The following is a 17,272-nucleotide window of genomic DNA, read 5'->3' as shown; positions in this document are numbered from 1 at the left end:
CTGTTAATTTGAAAAACAGAAGTCTTTGTAGATTTGATCCTGCTATTTCCCTTTCCCCTTCCCCTTTCTTTTCCCCTTCCCCTTCCCCTTTCACATTTTAACAGTGAGTTCATTTTACTTGGGGCTGAGGGAATTTTTTTGAGGCCTAGGAATAGTTGGATACCTCTAGAAAAAATTTACATTTGTGTCTTTGGTCACCCGGGGCATTACCAACCCAGGACTATTTTTTTTTCTTTGAGGATTTTAAATTAAATTATTTGCTGGAGGTTTTGGGGACCATACAGATAGTGTCAATTTAAACTGCAATCTTTTATGGGAACTAAGTGTAATTATGAAGTCTCAGATGAGGTTTTTTCCTCCTTCCACCTATTGTCATGGTCAAGGCAGATATGTTTTCTTGCTGTCCACTTCTATATGGTGGATTTATTTATTCTTAACCTTTTACTGTTGGAAAGCCCTTTGGTGTCTCAACTTTGTGTGGAATCCCCTGTTAGATTACCTACCGTGAGCAGATCTTTTTGTCTTCCATCCTCTGTATTCTTAGAACTGAAGTTTGGGGTCTTCAGGAATCTGCAGTTATCCTTAGGGCAAAAACTGCCTTTGCTCTCTTAACTCTGGGGGGTTCCTGCTTTGACTTCACTTTAGCCACTGCGGTTTCTTTTTGCCACTCAGTTGTTTTCATTGCCTTTTTTTTTTTTTGAGACAGTGTTTCACTCCATCATCCAGGCTGGAGTGCAGTGGCATGATCTTGGCTCACTGCAACCTCCATCTCCCGGGTTCAAGTGATTCTCCTTCCTCAGCCTCCCAGGTAGCTGGGACCACAGCCATGTGTCACCGTGCCTGGCTTTTAAAATTTTTGGTAGAGATGGGATCTCACCATGTGGACTAGACTGGTCTAAAACTCCTGACGTCAGGTAATCTGCCCACCTCAGCCTCCCACAGTGCTGGGATTCCAGACGTGAGCCACCGTACCCGGCCTCATTGCTTTTCAGACTGTCTCTTCTACAGTGTTGACGGAAAAGGAAATTCCTTTGTAGAGATTGTAATGAGCTCTTTTCTGCACACTCAGTTTTTGTCAGTGAGCATCTTCTTACAGAAATATAGGTATTCCTATAATTGATTGCTTTAGGACAAACTTCTGAGCACCTATTTTGTTCCAAGGACATAAGTTAAACTTAATTAGTGAATATTTAAAGAAATGGAAGAGACTCTTGCTGGCTCTGCAAGAGAGAAGAGGCAACAGGTAAACAAAGGGAGTTGAGCTCTGGGCCCTGCCCCCACTTCCACAAGGATAGTCCTACTTTGATGCATTTCATATATTAGGGTTCTAAGGAAGATTTGTGAATGATAAAAAGGGTATTGCTGTTGTCAGACAATCACTAATCTACTTTAAATTCTCCCTTCTGCAAGGGAAGACGCTATGCTATAAACAGGGTGAGTGGCTTTTCCCAGACAATTCAGCAGAGCCAGCACTGTGCTTCTCCTGGCTCCTTACGCTTCTTTTTGGAAGCTGGGTAGTCAGGTGCCCAGCAGACGTGGAAATGTTCTTATTCTGCACAGAAAAAAATAAGAATGGTCAATAAAAAAAATAGGTGACTCGTGTCCATAGAGGGTTTATTCCAGTCTTATCCCTTCATTAGCAGAGCATCATAAAGTAATTACATTGAAAGCACATATTTGTTGGTTATACAAAATAGTAATCAACAACAAAGCAATCTAACTGGAAGTCTGCATGTCCCGAGAGCCTCCACTGTGTGGTCAAGCATAGACCACCTGGAGTTGTAGCATCAGGGGGATTTCCCTAGGGGTGCCCTAACAAAGTACCACAGGCCAGATGCCTTAAGACAGCAGACATTGATTGTCTTACAGTTCTGGGGGCTACAAATCTGAAAGCAAGATGTTGGTAGGGCCATGCTGTCCCTGAATCCTAGGGGAGGGTCCTTCCTTTCCTCCCCTGGTTTCTGGTAGCTCCAGGTGTTCTGTGTTTGTGGCAGCAGCATTCCAGTTTCTGTCTCCATCTTCACATGGCCATCTTCCTTCTGTGTCTGTGTCTAAAGTTTCTTCTTGTAAGGACACCGGTCATATTGGATTGGGGACCCACCCTACTCCAGTATGACCTTATCTTTAATTACATCTGCAATGACCCCATTCCCAATGACCTCATGTTCTCAGGTACCGGGAGTTAGGATTTCAGCATTTTTTTTGAGGAAACACAGTTCAATCCATAACAACATATACCTTATAAATAAACTTATCTGCAGTATCAGAGAATTACAAATTGTTTTTAAATGTAAGAACTCTCTGGTCGGGCACAGTGGCTCATGCCTGTAATCCCAGCACTTTGGAAGGCCAAGGCAGGTGGATCACTTGAGATCAGGAGTTCTTGATCAGCCTCGCCAACATGGTAAAACCCCGTCTCTACCAGAAAATGTAAAAACTAGCCAGGCGTGGTGGCACTCACCTGTAATCCCAGCTACTCAAGAGGCTGAGATGAGGCAGGAGAATTGCTTGAACCTGGGAGGCAGAGGTTGCAGTGAGGCAAGATCGCGCCACTGCACTCCAGCCTGGGTGACAATGCAAGACTCTGTCTTAAAAAAAAAAAAAAAAAAAAGAACTTTCTGCTCAACTGGCAGCATTTTTTCCAGAAGTCAGATGACATACTGGCTAGAATGATTGGATGGGGGTGGGAGATGAGGAGGAGGATACAGAGCTGGAGAGGCAGAGACAGTGGTGAAGGATGGAAAGGTCTGTGGGCCATGGGGCAGCAGCTGAGAGGACAGTGGATATGAATTTTTAGTGGTTTAGCTACTTTTTTGTGGAACTTCTTGGTTTGGATAGAAGATATTTCTGTATAAAGAGTACAAGGAAAATTGTCCTGAGACAAAGATTGTTACTTGTATTTTTTCTTATTTTATTTAAGTCATTAATTTTTTCTTCTTAACGAGCATTATTTGAGATAAATAATTTATTTTTAAAGGACAAATCAAGGTAAGAATATATCATAATTCTTGACATGATGGGGTATTTGTGGCAAAAAATAGTTTCTGTCCTTTTTTCTTATCTAGATGAGGTTTGTGGAAATGAGTCCCTTTCTCGGGGAAACTCAGTAACTTGGTGAGAATTGTTTATGTTATACCTCCCAGTGCTGTGCATACCTAGACTGTGCTGAACTATTTTTGGATTCAGCCTAATAATGTTCCTTGTCACGATTGTGTTTAAATCACATGAAATATTCAAATCATGTTCAGGGTTATTTTTTCTGTTTATGAAAGAACTCTATTTTTTCTTCCTGCTGTGAGCACTTGAATCTTCTATAAATGAATTGGTCAGATGTTCTAAAACCTGTTTTTCACAGCCTCACATCACTGATAAGACATTTTGCTTTTGGTTTCAATCACTGTGCAGGGTTTTGTAGTCTAATGACCTCAACTTGATGACACTATTGGTACTTAGTAATCTAATGTTTGCATTTTTGTTCCTTTGCTTTTTTCTTTAGGATTCCTGGACTCCAGAGTTAAAGGTGAAGTTGGAGAAGTTTCTAGCTTTAATATTTAAAGCCAGCAACACACCAAAGCTCTTAACAATATATGTATCCTTTGGAGCTAATAGAGACCCCCTATGGTTTTAGAGCAGATTTTATTTAGAGTAGCACACTGGCTTAGGTAGCCTCATTAAATAGTGTTAATTAATAGTGTGACTTTCATATTTACAAGGTGAATGAATCATTAGTGGCAGGTCCTGTAGAGATCAACTTCTATATCATTGGATCTCTGAGATTGTCTTTTCTGTTAGGTCTTATTTTGATATCATGTGGCAAGAAGCTGTGTTGGTAGAAGAGAAAGTTTGTCTTCTTGTAAAAGAACTCCTTGGGATAATTGTCCCTTTCTAGAAGGTGACTTAACCACTTTTAAGTGGTCACTTGAAAGTGGTCACTTAACCACTTTCAAGGCCTTCAGGCCATGGCATATGTATTGGGTGACCAACTAACTTGTCATTCAAATTGGGACTTCTTTTTAAATAACTTTATTGAGGTGTAATTTACATACCATAAAATCTACCCATGGTAAGTGTACAATTTAATGCCTTTTGGCAAATGTACAGAGTTGTACAGCATCACCACAGTCCGGTTCAAACTGGGACACTTTTGAGAGTAAAAAGGGGCACTAACTGGACAGAGTTCCAGGGTGACAGGTGTAAATAGAGCCTGTTTCAGGAAGAGCAGAACATTAGGTCACCCAACCCATGGGAGACTAATTTCCCAAAGGTTATTAGTCTTTAAAGACACGTATCTCCTTTTATTTGGAATAAAAATGTATCCAAAGTTATTTCATAACAAGAACATAATGTTTTGAATTATAAAATTGGTGATTGTTTTGTTTCATGAAAAATTTAGGCTACTTTGCCACATAATACCTTCTGCTTCCTTTCTAACTCCAAAGCATTTGACTTTCTTGACCTAACTGAAGTTTTCTGTCGCTAGGATTCCATGCCACGTTTCTACTTGAGCTTCCTGAGCTTTCCCTGTTGCTTGGATTCAAATTCCTTAGCTTGGCCTCAGCCAAGCAGACTGATCTACAGCTCTCCTCTCTGCTTTTATATCCTTAAGGCTTTTGTTTAAATTCCTCGCTTTACCTACATACCACAATGTTTGCATATCTAGTCCTTTTTCTTCCTAGAGTTCCATATGCAGTGATTTTCAATGAAATTAGAACTTTCCCAGCTCGGCCTATAATTATATGGACATGCTTTAAAAAAGTATTTCTCAGCTTAATTTTTTTTTAATACTGCTCCTTGTGGAACAGGGCTACGCCATAGTGTGTCCAGAGTAGCTCAGCTTAAAAATTATGGGTGCCAATATGTTAAGAATCTAAACAAAATTATTTACATGGTAAATTATATTAGTTACATTAATAATAGTATATTCAAAACAGTACCTGACTCGGCCCCATGGCTCATGCCTGTAATCTCAGCACTTTGGGAGGCTTAGGCGGGAGGATCACTTGAGCCCAGCAATTTGAGCCCAGTGTGGGCAACATGGTGAAACCCTATCTCTGCAAAAAGTACAGAAAGTTAGCCGAGCATGGTAGCATCCATGTGACTGTAGTCCCAGCTATTTGGGGGAGACTGAGGTGGGCAAATCACCTGATCCTGGGAAGTTGAGGCTGCAGTGAGCTGTGATGTTGCCATTGAACTCCAGCCTGGGCAACATAGTGAGACCCTGTCTCAAAAAAATTAGAATAAAAAAATTAATAATAATAGTACCTATTTCATAGGAAGACTATGAAGATCAAGTTAATACCTATAACTTGTGTAACACAGTCCAGTATATAGTAAGTGCTTGATAACGGTTGGCTATTGGCATTAGAGTTTTTAAGTACTGTCACCTTTCATCCTGTTCAACATGCTTTGAAGCATATGCTGAAATATAGCAGGTAACTATAAATAACATTCTAATATTTTCCTTGTTACATGAAAATATTTACAGTTTACTTCAATACATTAAGCTTCTACTATGAGTCAAATATTGTTCTAGGCTTTAGTGATATAAAGAAAAGGCCAAGAGATAATTCTGTTAGCCAAACTGAAGCTTTGAACAATAAAATGGGAGTCTGAGGCAAACAGAGGAGGGGTAGGAATTACAGGTAGAGGAGACATCCTGTGCAAAGGCACTGAGACAGTACCTGGGAAGCTAAATAATTTAATACTGCTGGAGCAGGTTATTGACGTAGACAAAGGCAGAGACTAGGAAGGGCCCAAGTCATAAAGGTTCATACCAAGTCCTGTAAGAAATGAGAAGCCTTTGAAGCGTTTTAAGCAGGAGAATAACAGTTGTATTTGCAAAAAAATCACTTTTTGCTTCCTGATTATAAAATCAACTGTGTTTCTTACAGAAAATTTGGGAAGTACAGAAATGTATTTATATACAGACATATACCCAAAAGTATATAATATTTGTAATAAACATAGGTACATATATGTGTATGTATATTTCTAAGTATTTTTATCAAAGGAAGAGAACATCTTCCCATGTCATTAAATAGTCTTCAAAAGCAGGTAAAGTTCCCTCAGAGGTTTAAACATAGAGTGACCACATGACCCAGGAATTGCAGTCCTTGCTGTATATGCAAGAGAAATGAAAACACACATATGTCCACACAACAACCTGTACACGAATATTCATAGTAACGTTATTCATAATAGCCAAAAAATACAAACAGCCCAAATGTCTATCATCTTTTCAATGGATAAACAAACTGTGGAGTTGTCCAAATGATGGAATATCATCCAGCCATAAAAAGGAATGAAGCACTGATTCATGCTGTAACATGAATGATCCTTGAAAGCATTATGCTAAATGAAAGAAGCCAGTGACTGGAACCAGGTATTATATGACTCTATTCATAAGATGTCCAAAAGGCAAATCTAGAGAGACAGAAAAGTAGATTAGTGGCTGCCAGAGGCTGGGGAGAGCAGGGAAAATGTACTGACTGCCGGGGAGAGCAGGGAATATGTACTTACTGCCAGTGAGTACAGGGTTTCTTTTGGAGGATGATGAAAATGTTCTAAAATTGATTGTAGTGATGGTTGCACACCTCTGAAAATACTGAAAACCATTGAAATGTTCTCTGTCTCTCTCTGTCTGTCTCTCTATTGAGATGGAGTTTTGCTCTTGTCGCCCAGGCTGGAGTGCAATGGCACCACCTCGGCTCACTGCAACCTCCACCTCCCAGGTTCAAGTGATTCTCCTGTCTCAGCCTCCTGAGTAACTGAAATTATAGGCACCTGCTACCTCACCTAGCTAATTTTTGCATTTTTAGCAGAGACAGAGTTTTGCCATGTTGGCCAGGCTGGTCTCAAACTCCTGACCTCAGGTGATCCAAATGCCTCAGCCTCCCAAAGTGCAGGGATTATAGGTATGAACCACCATGCCCGGCCTGAAAGGCACACTTTAAATACGTGAATTATACAGTATGTGAATAAACCTATTACACAAAAATTAAGGAAAAGTTTAAGACAAGGGAAAAGCAACATGTTAAGTAACTGCCTTCAGTCATGCAGCCAGACATGTGGGAACTGAGATTTGAACCCAGGCAGTCTGGCTCCAGAGTTCATGGTCTTAGCCACTGTGCTGTGATAGGCTGTTTTCATCGCAATATCAATTTCCTTAGGATAAAGCTTAGAATTGAAGTTAGAGTTGAAGTATGTATAAAATCAGATTTGCATTTTTAGTAGAATGTCTTGGGAAGGCCTTTGGAAGGCCAGTTAGGAGGCTGTTGAAATAGTGCAAGACTTGAATTCAGACAGTGCTAATTGAGATGGGGAGAAAAGGACTTATTTGGGAGTGAGTCAGGCGAATATGGAGAAGTTGCTTAGCTATTTATAGCAACAGTTGGAGCTGGCCTTTGTGGTTCCGAGAACCCTCTGTTTCACCATGCTGAGGTGCTTTCTCACATTAGCTGCAGGGTGTCTGATACCCCAAGTCCTCTTCCCAGAATGCCTGTTTTCCTGAACTTCTTTTTCATCCCAGAAGGAGAGTGGACAAAGTAACAAAGGTAAATCATCTAGATTTAAATTTGTCTAAGAACAACTTGCTAATACAAGTTTTAAGTAGTAAGATAGGTGCAAAGATGGAGAGAATTCATGATTTTGGCTTTAAGAGTTCAAATATTTCTGAAGGGCTTTGCAGTCATATCTATCTGCAGTTCCTTGAGGCCCTTTTCAGGAGGACTAGCATTGTTAGCTTTGCCTTGTATATCAGATAGCTAAGCCTCAGAGAAATGAAGAGAATCCAAGTAATATCCCAAAGGGAGGGAACCGCAGCAGCAGCAGCAGCAGCACACGTACCCGAGAAGACATAGGGCGGCATGGGTGAGGAAAGAATTATTTTAATTGTTTTAATATATTTAACTTTTACCTTGAACTAGTCAACTGGGGTCTTCGAAGAAACATGGTGTACCCATTCTTATCAAGCATTTTCCATTCCAAAGTAGGAATTCTAGTTTTTTTGTTTTTTTTTTTTTTTTTTTTTCAATTTTTGTGACGGAGTCTTGCTCTCTCTCTCAGGCCAGAGTGCAGTGGCCTGATCTCTGCTCACTGCAACTTCTGCCTCCCGGGTTCAGGAGATTCTTTTGCCTCAGCCTCCTGAGTAGCTGCGACTACAGGTGCACACTATCACACCCAGCTAGTTTTTGTATTTTTAGTAGAGACTGGGTTTTACTATGTTGGTCAGGCTGGTCTCGAGCTCCCGCCCACCTCGGCCTCCCAAAGTGCTGGGATTATAGACATGAACCACCGCGCCTGGCCGAATTCCAGTCTTAAGTTTGTAGCATAAACTATTATTTTTCCATGGTCAATCATTTTTACTGGAACTATTCACTTTTAAGTAAGGTGAGAAAACTATAATTAATATGATGTTGGTGGCCACAGCTGGGGAACTGTGCCTAAAGTTTGCTTTTGATACTATATTTTGAAAGCTGCTTCCCTTTGGTGAGTATTGCTAGCAAAACCCTCAGTTCCCAGCAGGTGGAGTGTGACTACAGGAGATCTTGTTCCATGCCCCTTCAAAGCAGAGTCATGTCAGAGGATTTCAGAACTTCCTGCCCTTGCTTTTTCTTGTGTGGTTTTTTTTGGGGTGGCGGGGAGTGAAACCCTTTTAAAAAAAGGAAGCATTAATCAGTAAATTATTTAGCTCTTTGCTCACCAGGGAGTTGGCAAATGAACAGTGGGGTTTGTCAGCCTCAGGGAGAGCTTGGGTTTGGTTTTGTCACTCCGGATGGCTTTGGTAGCATCAGCTTTTGAGGAGGCTTCGGAGGCTTGTTTTTGCTCTTGGTAGCCTCGAGTATCCCCAGCTCCGCCATTCTAAGAGTGCGACTGGTTCTGCCAGCCATGCTGACCCTTCTGTCACTCAGAGGGGACAGGCCCTGCTGACCCTTCATGGAGGAGCAGGGCTACAGATGTGGCCCCACAGGATCAACCTATACTGCTCCAAGTGTCGCAGGAGCGCCCTGAGTCTTGGAGCTCCCCAAGGTTGCCCTGCCCCCAGCACAGTTTGTGGAAGAAGAGTCCCAGCTCACGTTGTCAGCTCTGCAGGCCTGCTCTCTCAGTGTTCATCTAGGCCCGAGCCTTGGCCAGGGTGCGTCCCAAGCCAGTTTGCTCACCCCTAGCACAGCCAGCATCTTCAGCGGGGCCTTTGGATCTTGCCCTGCAGCTCCTGGAAATGCGCCTCAGTCCACTGTTCCATTGCTGCCTGACAGACCATCCTGACTTGGTGGCACAGAACAATGAAATTCACTTAACATGGTGATGATGACCCTACATGGCCTGGGAGCTGTGGGCTCAGTGAAGCTGTTCCCCTGTAGCAGGTCTCACCGTGCAGTCAGGTGGAGCGGGGTGGGGCCAGCTCCAAGGTACTCAACATGCAGAGTGGTAGTGGGTACTGGCTGTCATCTGGGGTCTCAGCAGAGGCCCTTGACAAGAACACTTATGTGGCCTTTGCTTGTGGCCTGGGCTTCCTCCAGGCATGTTGACTGGGTTCCCAGGGCGAATATCCCCAGAGAGAGCCAGGTGGGAAGCTGTGTCACTTTTTCTAACCCAGCTTCTGAAGTCAGTCATTTCTGCTGCATTGTTTCTTGCAAGTGAATTCCTAAGGTCATCTCACCTTCAGAGAAAGGAGATTACATTCCTCTTCTTTTTTTTTTTTTTTTTTTTGAGACGAAGTTTTGCTGATTTCCCAGGCTGGAGTGCAATGACACAATCTCGGCTCACTGCAACCTCTGCTTCCTGGGTTCAAGCAATTCTCCTGGCCTTAGCGTCCCGAGTAGCTGGGATTACAGGCATGTGCCACCGCGTCTGGCTAATTTTGTATTTTTAGTAGAGATGGGGTTTCTCCATGTTGGTCAGTCTGGTCTTGACCTCCTGACCTCAGATGATCTGCCCACCTCGGTCTCTTAAAGTGCTGGGATTATAGGTGTGAGCCACCCCGCCTGGCCTGCATTTCTCTTCTTGATGGGAAGGAGGGTGTGTCAAAGACTGCAGGCATTTTAAAACCACCATCACACCTGCATCTCTGGGCCCCAGAGAACTGCCTTAGTTGTTAGTTGAATCGGCAAAGGCCCTGTTCTGAACTGGCCTTTGGACTCCCAGGCAATGGGGAGGGGGGAAGTGGTGAGAAACTTCTCTCTGGTTCCTGAGTTTCTGCAGCTCATGTCCCGCTAGCGTAAACTGCAGTTTTTGAGCATAGCTTTCTTCTGAGAGCGTTATTGTCAATCTGGTAAGTGGCCCAGTTTTGCAGATCAAATAAACGTGGGAAGGGGAATGCAAATGGAAGAGCTGTGTTTCTCTACAGGTTTTTAATGTTGGAATTTCAGTAAGGAGACCAGTTTTCAAGCCTTCTTTAGGATCGATTTTAATGAGTTTTCTGAAAGCCAAGCAGAATGGCTGTGGATTTGAGTCTAACAAGTAAAGTGCATCTGTGGCGGAGTGAATGCTATAATGTGGTGTTGCTATGGAGACTGGAGATTAGCATTTTGGGCCCCGGCATGACAGTCATTTGTCACCCCCTGGTCCCCTTGTCCCCTCATCCTGCAGCTAAGGCTGCATTAACCAAAGGCACAGACATGCCCCAGTTTAATTCTAGACTCACGCATTGTTTTAAATGAAATGGCTGAGTGATATTGTTCTGTGTGTCTTGATAGGAATTTTTCATAGATAAAGTGAAATTGCCATAAGCTTTTAAAGAAGGCAAAAAAGGTGCTTGCAGCAGAAACTTACCTCAAAAGGAATTACATTTGAAATACTGCGTAGAATAAAAAGTTAGACTGACAATACAGCAACATCGGATTATTGTTTTCACCTAGTTACTTAAAAAGGATATAGAAATAGTATCTTTTGGCTTTTCTAGCATGAATTTTTTTTTTTTTTTTTGAGATAGAGTCTTGCTTTCGTTTTCCAGGCTGGAGTGTAGTGGCACGATCTCCGCTCACTGTAACCTCTGCCTCCTGGGTTCAAGCTAGTCTCCTGCCTCAGCCTCCCGAGTAGCTGGGACTACAGGCGTGCGCCACCACACGCAGCTAATTTTTTTATTTTTAGTAGAGACAGCATTTCACCATGTTGGCCAGGATGGTCTCGATCTCTTGACCTCGTGATCTGACTGCCTTGGGTTCCTAAAGTGCTGGGATTACAGGAATGAGCCACTGCGCCCAGCCTCTAGCATAAATTGATTCAACCCTTTTAGAAAATGAGCAATTGATCATTTTTCTGGAGTTTAGAGCCCTAAACAGCATTTTTAAAAGTAGAGTCATATTCATAAGTTATGTTTTAACTTTCTTTTTTTTTTTGAGACAGAGTTTCGCTCTTGTTACCCAGGCTGGAGTGCAATGGCGCGATCTCGGCTCACTGCAACCTCCGCCTCCTGAGTTCAGGCAATTCTCCTGCCTCAGCCTCCTGAGTAGTTGGGATTATAGGCACGCACCACCATGCCCAGCTAATTTTTTGTATTTTTAGTAGAGACGGGGTTTCACCATGTTGACCAGGATGGTCTCGATCTCTTGACCTCGTGATCCACCCCCCTCAGCCTCCCAAAGTGCTGGGATTACAGGCGTGAGCCACCACGCCCAGCCCTGTTTTAACTTTCTTCATCCAGTATCTGTTGATTAGTGAAATAGCAAAGAGGCAATTTTTATCTGAATACAAAGAGGAAAGAGTATATCATTATAAAGTTAGATTGGTTAATTTTAGGTTTTTATAGTGGGTGAGAAAAACAATTCTATATTTAAAAGTTGATCATTTTGTCTTGAGGCAGCCAATTAAAGTCTCATTTACCCTTTAAAAAAAATGCGGCACCCTAAGTGAAGTAGAAAGGTTAAAAAAGAAAGCTTGAGTGGCAGGGAAGAGATTTATATCACTGTTAACGTCAGTAGTTTTGGATATGAAGAGTCTCAATAAATTTCGCTGGCGTGTTTAAGAAGGTTTATTAAAATAATATGAAGGTTCTAATGAGACATCTCCATTAAAAGTTGAGGTCTTGCTACTAGGCGTAGTGGCTCATGCCTGTAATTCCAGCACTGTGGGAGGCTGAGGTAAGAGGATAGCTTGGGGCCAGGAGTTTGTGACCAGCCTGGCCAACAATGTGAGACCCTATTGCTACAAAAACTAAAAAAAAAAACTAACCGAGTGTGGTGATGCACCCCTGAACTACTCTCAGCTACTCAGGAGGCTGAGACGGGAGGATAGTTTGAGCCCAGGAGTTGCAGTGAGCTATGATCACGCCACTGCACTAGTCTAGGTAACAAAGCCAGACTCCATCTCAAAAAAAAAAAAAAAAAAAAAAAAAAAAGAAGTTGAGGTCTTGCATGGCAAGGCATCTTGGCTTAGTGGTTCTTGTCTCATAAAACTTTTGACAGGGAAAATAGAAAGTACTGTTTAATACTCTGAAATAAAGTTGATGTATTTGAGCTGTCACCCAAATAGCTTATAGTCATGGACAGGTCTTGTTTGTAGCTAGTTAAGATATCTGCAAGGTGATGTCTCTGGGTAGCAGGCTATTCTCCTAAAGAGTGTACAGTTGTCTCTCAGTATCTACAGGGATTGCTTCCAGGACCCCCACAGATAACCAAAATCCACAGATGCTCAAGTCCTTTATATAAAATGGCATGGTATTTGCATGTAACCTTATTTATTTATTTTTTTTTGAGATGGACTCTCACTCTGTTGCCCAGGCTGGAGTGCAATGGCACAATCTCAGCTCACCGCAACCTCCACCTCCTGGGTTCATGCAGTTCTGCCTCAGCCTCCTGAGTAGCTGGCATTACAGGTGCCCAGCACCACACCTGGCTAATTTTTGTATTTTTAGTAGAGATGGGGTTTCACCATGTTGGCCAGGCTGGTTTTGAACTCCTGACCTCAAGTGATCCACCCGCCTCGGCCTCCCAAAGTGTTGGGATTACAGGTGTGAGCCACCGCGCCCAGCCGGTATTTGCATATAACCTACACACATCTTCCCATATACATTAAATCACCTCTAGAGTACGTATACCTAATGCAGTGTAAACGCTAGGTATATTGTTGTCATACTGTTTTGTTTATGATGTGAAAATGACGTGAAAAAAAGTCTGTATCTGTTCAGCTCAGGTGCTTTTTTCCCCAAATGTTTTCAATCTGAGGTTGTTGAATCCACAGATGCAGTACCCATGAATATGGAGTACTGACTGTATTTGAAAATGGTTACAAACATTTCAGTCCTATTGCCTCCTTCTCTCATTCCAATAGGCTGTAGCGGCCTTTTATCTCTGAGATGTGCCACACTTTGAAATTGTAATAAATTCTGATTCTGGGTTCCCAAGGCAAAAATTCCACAGATAATCTTATGTTTAGTTAATTGCAGAATGAGCTTCTTGGGGGATGGGTTCCTTTGTGCAGTCTCCTTTACAGAGGGACTGCTTTGGGGACATTCACATTGGTGATTTGGGAGGTCATTGGGCCTAGGTAATGGGTTTTGGTACTTGATTCATCATGTACCACTTGGTCTGTGTTGAGAAAGTTTGCATAGGTATTCTTCAATACTTACTACCACAATATGGGATTATGAATAGTATTCTATGGAATTTTCAACATTGGAAATTTTAGCTTATCTAATTTTAAACTATCTATATATATATGAAAAACTTTATTTGTATTTATTTACTTTTTTGAGATAGCTCTATTGCTCAGGCTCGAGAACAGAGGTGTGATCTTGGCTCAGTGCAACCTCTGGCTCCTGGGTTCAAGCGATTCTAGTGCCTCAGCCACCCGAGTAACTGGGATTACAGGTGCATGCCACTATGTCCAGCTAATTTTGTATGAGATGGGGTTTCACCATGTTGGCCAAGCTGGTCTTGAACTCCTTACTTCAAGTGATTCACCTGCGTTGGCCTCCCGAAGTGCTGGGATTATAGGTGTGAGCCACCACACCCCAACTAAAAATTTTGTTTGTTTTGAGATGAAGTCTGGCTTTGTTGCCCAGCCTGGAGTGCAGTGGCATGATCTTGGCTCACTGCAACCTCCTCCTCCTCGGTTAACCCAGTTCTCCTGCCTCAGCCTCCCAAGTAGCTGGGATTACAGGAGTGTACCACCATGCCCTGCTAATTTTTGTATGTTAATAAAGATGGAGTTTCCCCATGTTGGCCAGGCTGGTGTCAAACTTCTGACCTCAGGTGATCTGCCTGCCTCAGCCTCCCCAAGTGTTGGGATTGCAGGTGTGAGCCACCATGCTCAGCTGAAAAACTTTAATAATAGAACAAATTTAACACATCCTAAGAGTCAGAAGGTAGTGACCCCTTTTCCCTAATAATGTTTAAGGAGAGTCTTGATAAATGATTTTCAGTGACATTCTCAGGGTATTCAGGTACTGGATGTAAATTCATGTCAGGTGATTCTTTTTTTTTTTTATTTTTTGAGACAGAGATTTACACTCATTGCCCTGACTGGAGTGCAATGGTGCGATCTCGGCTCACTGCAATCTCTGCCTCCCAGGTTCAAGAGATTCTCCTGCCTCAGCCTCCCAAGTAGCTGGGATTACGAGCATGCATCACCACATCCAACTAATTATATATTTTTAGTAGAGATGGGGTTTCACCATGTTGGCCAGGTGGAGTCAAACTTCTGATCTCAGGTGATCCACCCACCTTGGCCTCCCAAAGTGCCAGGATTACAGGTATGAGCCACTGCGCCTGGCCTATGCCAAGTGACTTTTTAAAGTTCTCTTTCAATACTGAGATTTGTGGATGTTGAATAATAATAAATAGTTCAGTACCATTGATATTTTGAGTTTTAATAGTAAAAATATTTTACTTCTGTACATAAACAGTAATGAAACATGAAAGTTTGAAATACAATTTGAATGTAGGTTTTTAGGACAAAAATTAGGAAGAGTGGATAACTTAGGTTTTCTCAAACCTGTGGTGTGCATCAGAGCCATTGGGGAGTTTGTTGAATATTTGTGGATGATTCTGATATATTTCCGGGCTTGCATGACACTGCTTTAGGATGGAACTTTTCCGCCTCTTTCAAAAGTTACCTACTTGTATAGAAATGTATTTACAAAGTCTTTCACCCCTCTCCATGAAATAAAATAGTAGTAATAGCCACCACTATTGATCACCTTCTCTGGACCAGCCATTGTGCTAGACACTTTGAATGTATTTTTTTAATTTAATCTTCACAATAACCCATCAAGGTAATTATAACTGTCCCCATTTTATAGGTTAAGAAATGAGAATTACAGAGTTAAATTATCTGTGGTTACCCAATAAAAAGTAGTAGAGTAGGGATTTGAGCCCAGGTCTTCATAATTTTAAAATATCTCTTTATATCCTTGAAACCTGTTCATTTTGAACACTTCAAATATGATACAATACTTGGATCAGGACAAGAGTGAGTTACTCTGAGTTTGGGGGTAGTGTTACCTCCTTTTGTCCAAAATGTGACCTTCAAGAAAGGGAAGGTGGTACGGGCAAAGAAGTGCCAACACCAGTGAGGATTCGCCTGTTCCTGCTGCCACCGGGAGGCTTGGCCTCAGTGTCTTCAGGGCTGCCCACTGGGAGATTCCAAGCAGAGAATCCTAGAGCCTTCCAAACTGCTTGCTCTAATGCTTGGTGGGAGTGGTCTTATGCTTTACCAAACTGGCAGAATGATGGAATCTTTTCTCCTTCTGGATTCTTGTTTTTCCTAGCATGAGTCAAGCAGCCCGAAGTTTTATTTAAAATAAAGAACTGTCCTGCAGATATGAATTGTCTCCCAGACAACTACATAGTACAAAAACAGAGAAAAAAACACAGGTTTGATTCAGGCATTTTATGAGCTCAGTTAGTTTAGAATGAAATGTTTATTTTCTTTCTTTCTTTCTTTTTTTTTTTTTCTTTTGAGACAGAGTCTTACTCTGTTGCCCAGTTGCCCAGGCAAGAGTCCAGTGGCGCCATCTCGGCTCACTGTAACCACTGCCTCCCAGGTTCAGGTGATTCTTGTGCCTCAGCCTCTTGAGTAGCTGGGATTACAGGTGAGCACCACCATGTCTGGCAAATTTTTGTATTTTTTTAGTAGAAACGGGGTTTTACCATGTTGCCCAGGCTGTTCTCCAACTTGTGGCTTCAAGTGATCTGCCCTCCTTGGCCTCCCAAAGTGTTGGGATTACAGATGTGAGCCACCACGGCCCACCCTAGAAACGTGTATTTTCTTAGACATAGAAGAGCTAAAATAAATTAAATGAGGTTCAGTTAAAGGCATAGATTTTCTTGGGAAACCCAGTGAGGATTGAGTTGAACTTCCTGAAAAGGAAATTTTAAGTCAGTGGTTACAAAGCACTACGTAAATAAATGTGGCATAAAATAGAAGTGTGAAACACAAATAGTGTCAACTTTATTGTTACAACAAAATATTCGGACAATAAGTATCGTTAGTTCTTTGAGAAGAAGACAATTATTTTTCATATTGTGGGTTTTTATTGATGTTGTTTGTTTAACTGTCTTCCTAGAAATGTTGCATCAGCTCCACCAGCAGCTGGTTGAAGCTGAACGTAGGTCAATGACATACCTCAAACGGTACAATAAGATCCAGGCAGACTACCACAATCTCATTGGAGTCACAGCAGAGCTGGTGGATTCTCTAGAGGCCACAGTCAGCGGCAAGATGGTAAGGAAGATCCCCGTGTGTGTATGTCTGTTTGGCAATGAAGTGGTCTTATGGGCAAGGACTATGTTGATATGGCAGATGGAGCCTGCCTCTCTCCATTCCAAGCCAGTGGTGCCTGCTGCTCTATTTCCAAAAGCTAATTTGCACGGAGGAGATGAAGCTGATATTTTGTGCTGTTTTTAACAAGCTTCTTGCAGTGTTTTATCCATTTTTCTTAACATACTATCTGCCATATCTGTACTTCTCTACCTTCTTTTTTTTTTTTTTTGAGATGGATTTCGCTCTTGTTGCTCAGGCTGGAGTGCATTGGCGCAATCTCGGCTCACCGCAACCTCCACCTCCCAGGTTCAAGCAATTCACCTGCCTCAGCCTCCCGAGTAGCCGGGATTACATTAGCCACGATGCCCAGCTAATTTTGTATTTTTAGTAGAGACCGGGTTTCATCATGTTGGTCAGGCTGGTCTCAAACTCCTGACCTCAGGTGATCCGCCTGCCTCGGCCTCTCAAAGTGCTGGGATTACAGGTATGAGCTGCTGCGTCTGGCCCTTTTTTAAAAATATATTTTTCAAAAAATTGAGACAGGGTCTTGCTTTGTTGCCCAGGCCGATTT

General features: G+C 42.2%; 1 protein-coding gene across 6 annotated transcripts in view; it reads left to right on the top strand.

Moving 5' to 3' along the window:
* The window catches only part of ARMC9 (armadillo repeat containing 9), a 175,219-nt gene that overhangs the window by 22,350 nt on the left and 135,597 nt on the right, over positions 1–17,272 (top strand). For all 6 annotated transcript variants that reach the window (XM_064372892.1, XM_064372894.1, XM_064372893.1 and 3 more), the window contains 3 exons: positions 3,497–3,589; positions 7,529–7,553; positions 16,505–16,662. In XM_064372892.1, the coding sequence (XP_064228962.1) occupies positions 3,497–3,589; positions 7,529–7,553; positions 16,505–16,662 (276 nt within the window). The remainder of the gene's footprint in view (positions 1–3,496; positions 3,590–7,528; positions 7,554–16,504; positions 16,663–17,272) is intronic.

This window comes from Aotus nancymaae, unplaced genomic scaffold (genome assembly GCF_030222135.1).
Source record: "Aotus nancymaae isolate 86718 unplaced genomic scaffold, 86718_ANA_hifiasm-v0.15.2.pri h1tg000008l, whole genome shotgun sequence".
Lineage (NCBI taxonomy): Eukaryota > Metazoa > Chordata > Mammalia > Primates > Aotidae > Aotus > Aotus nancymaae.
This window is presented reverse-complemented; position numbering and strand designations above follow the sequence as displayed.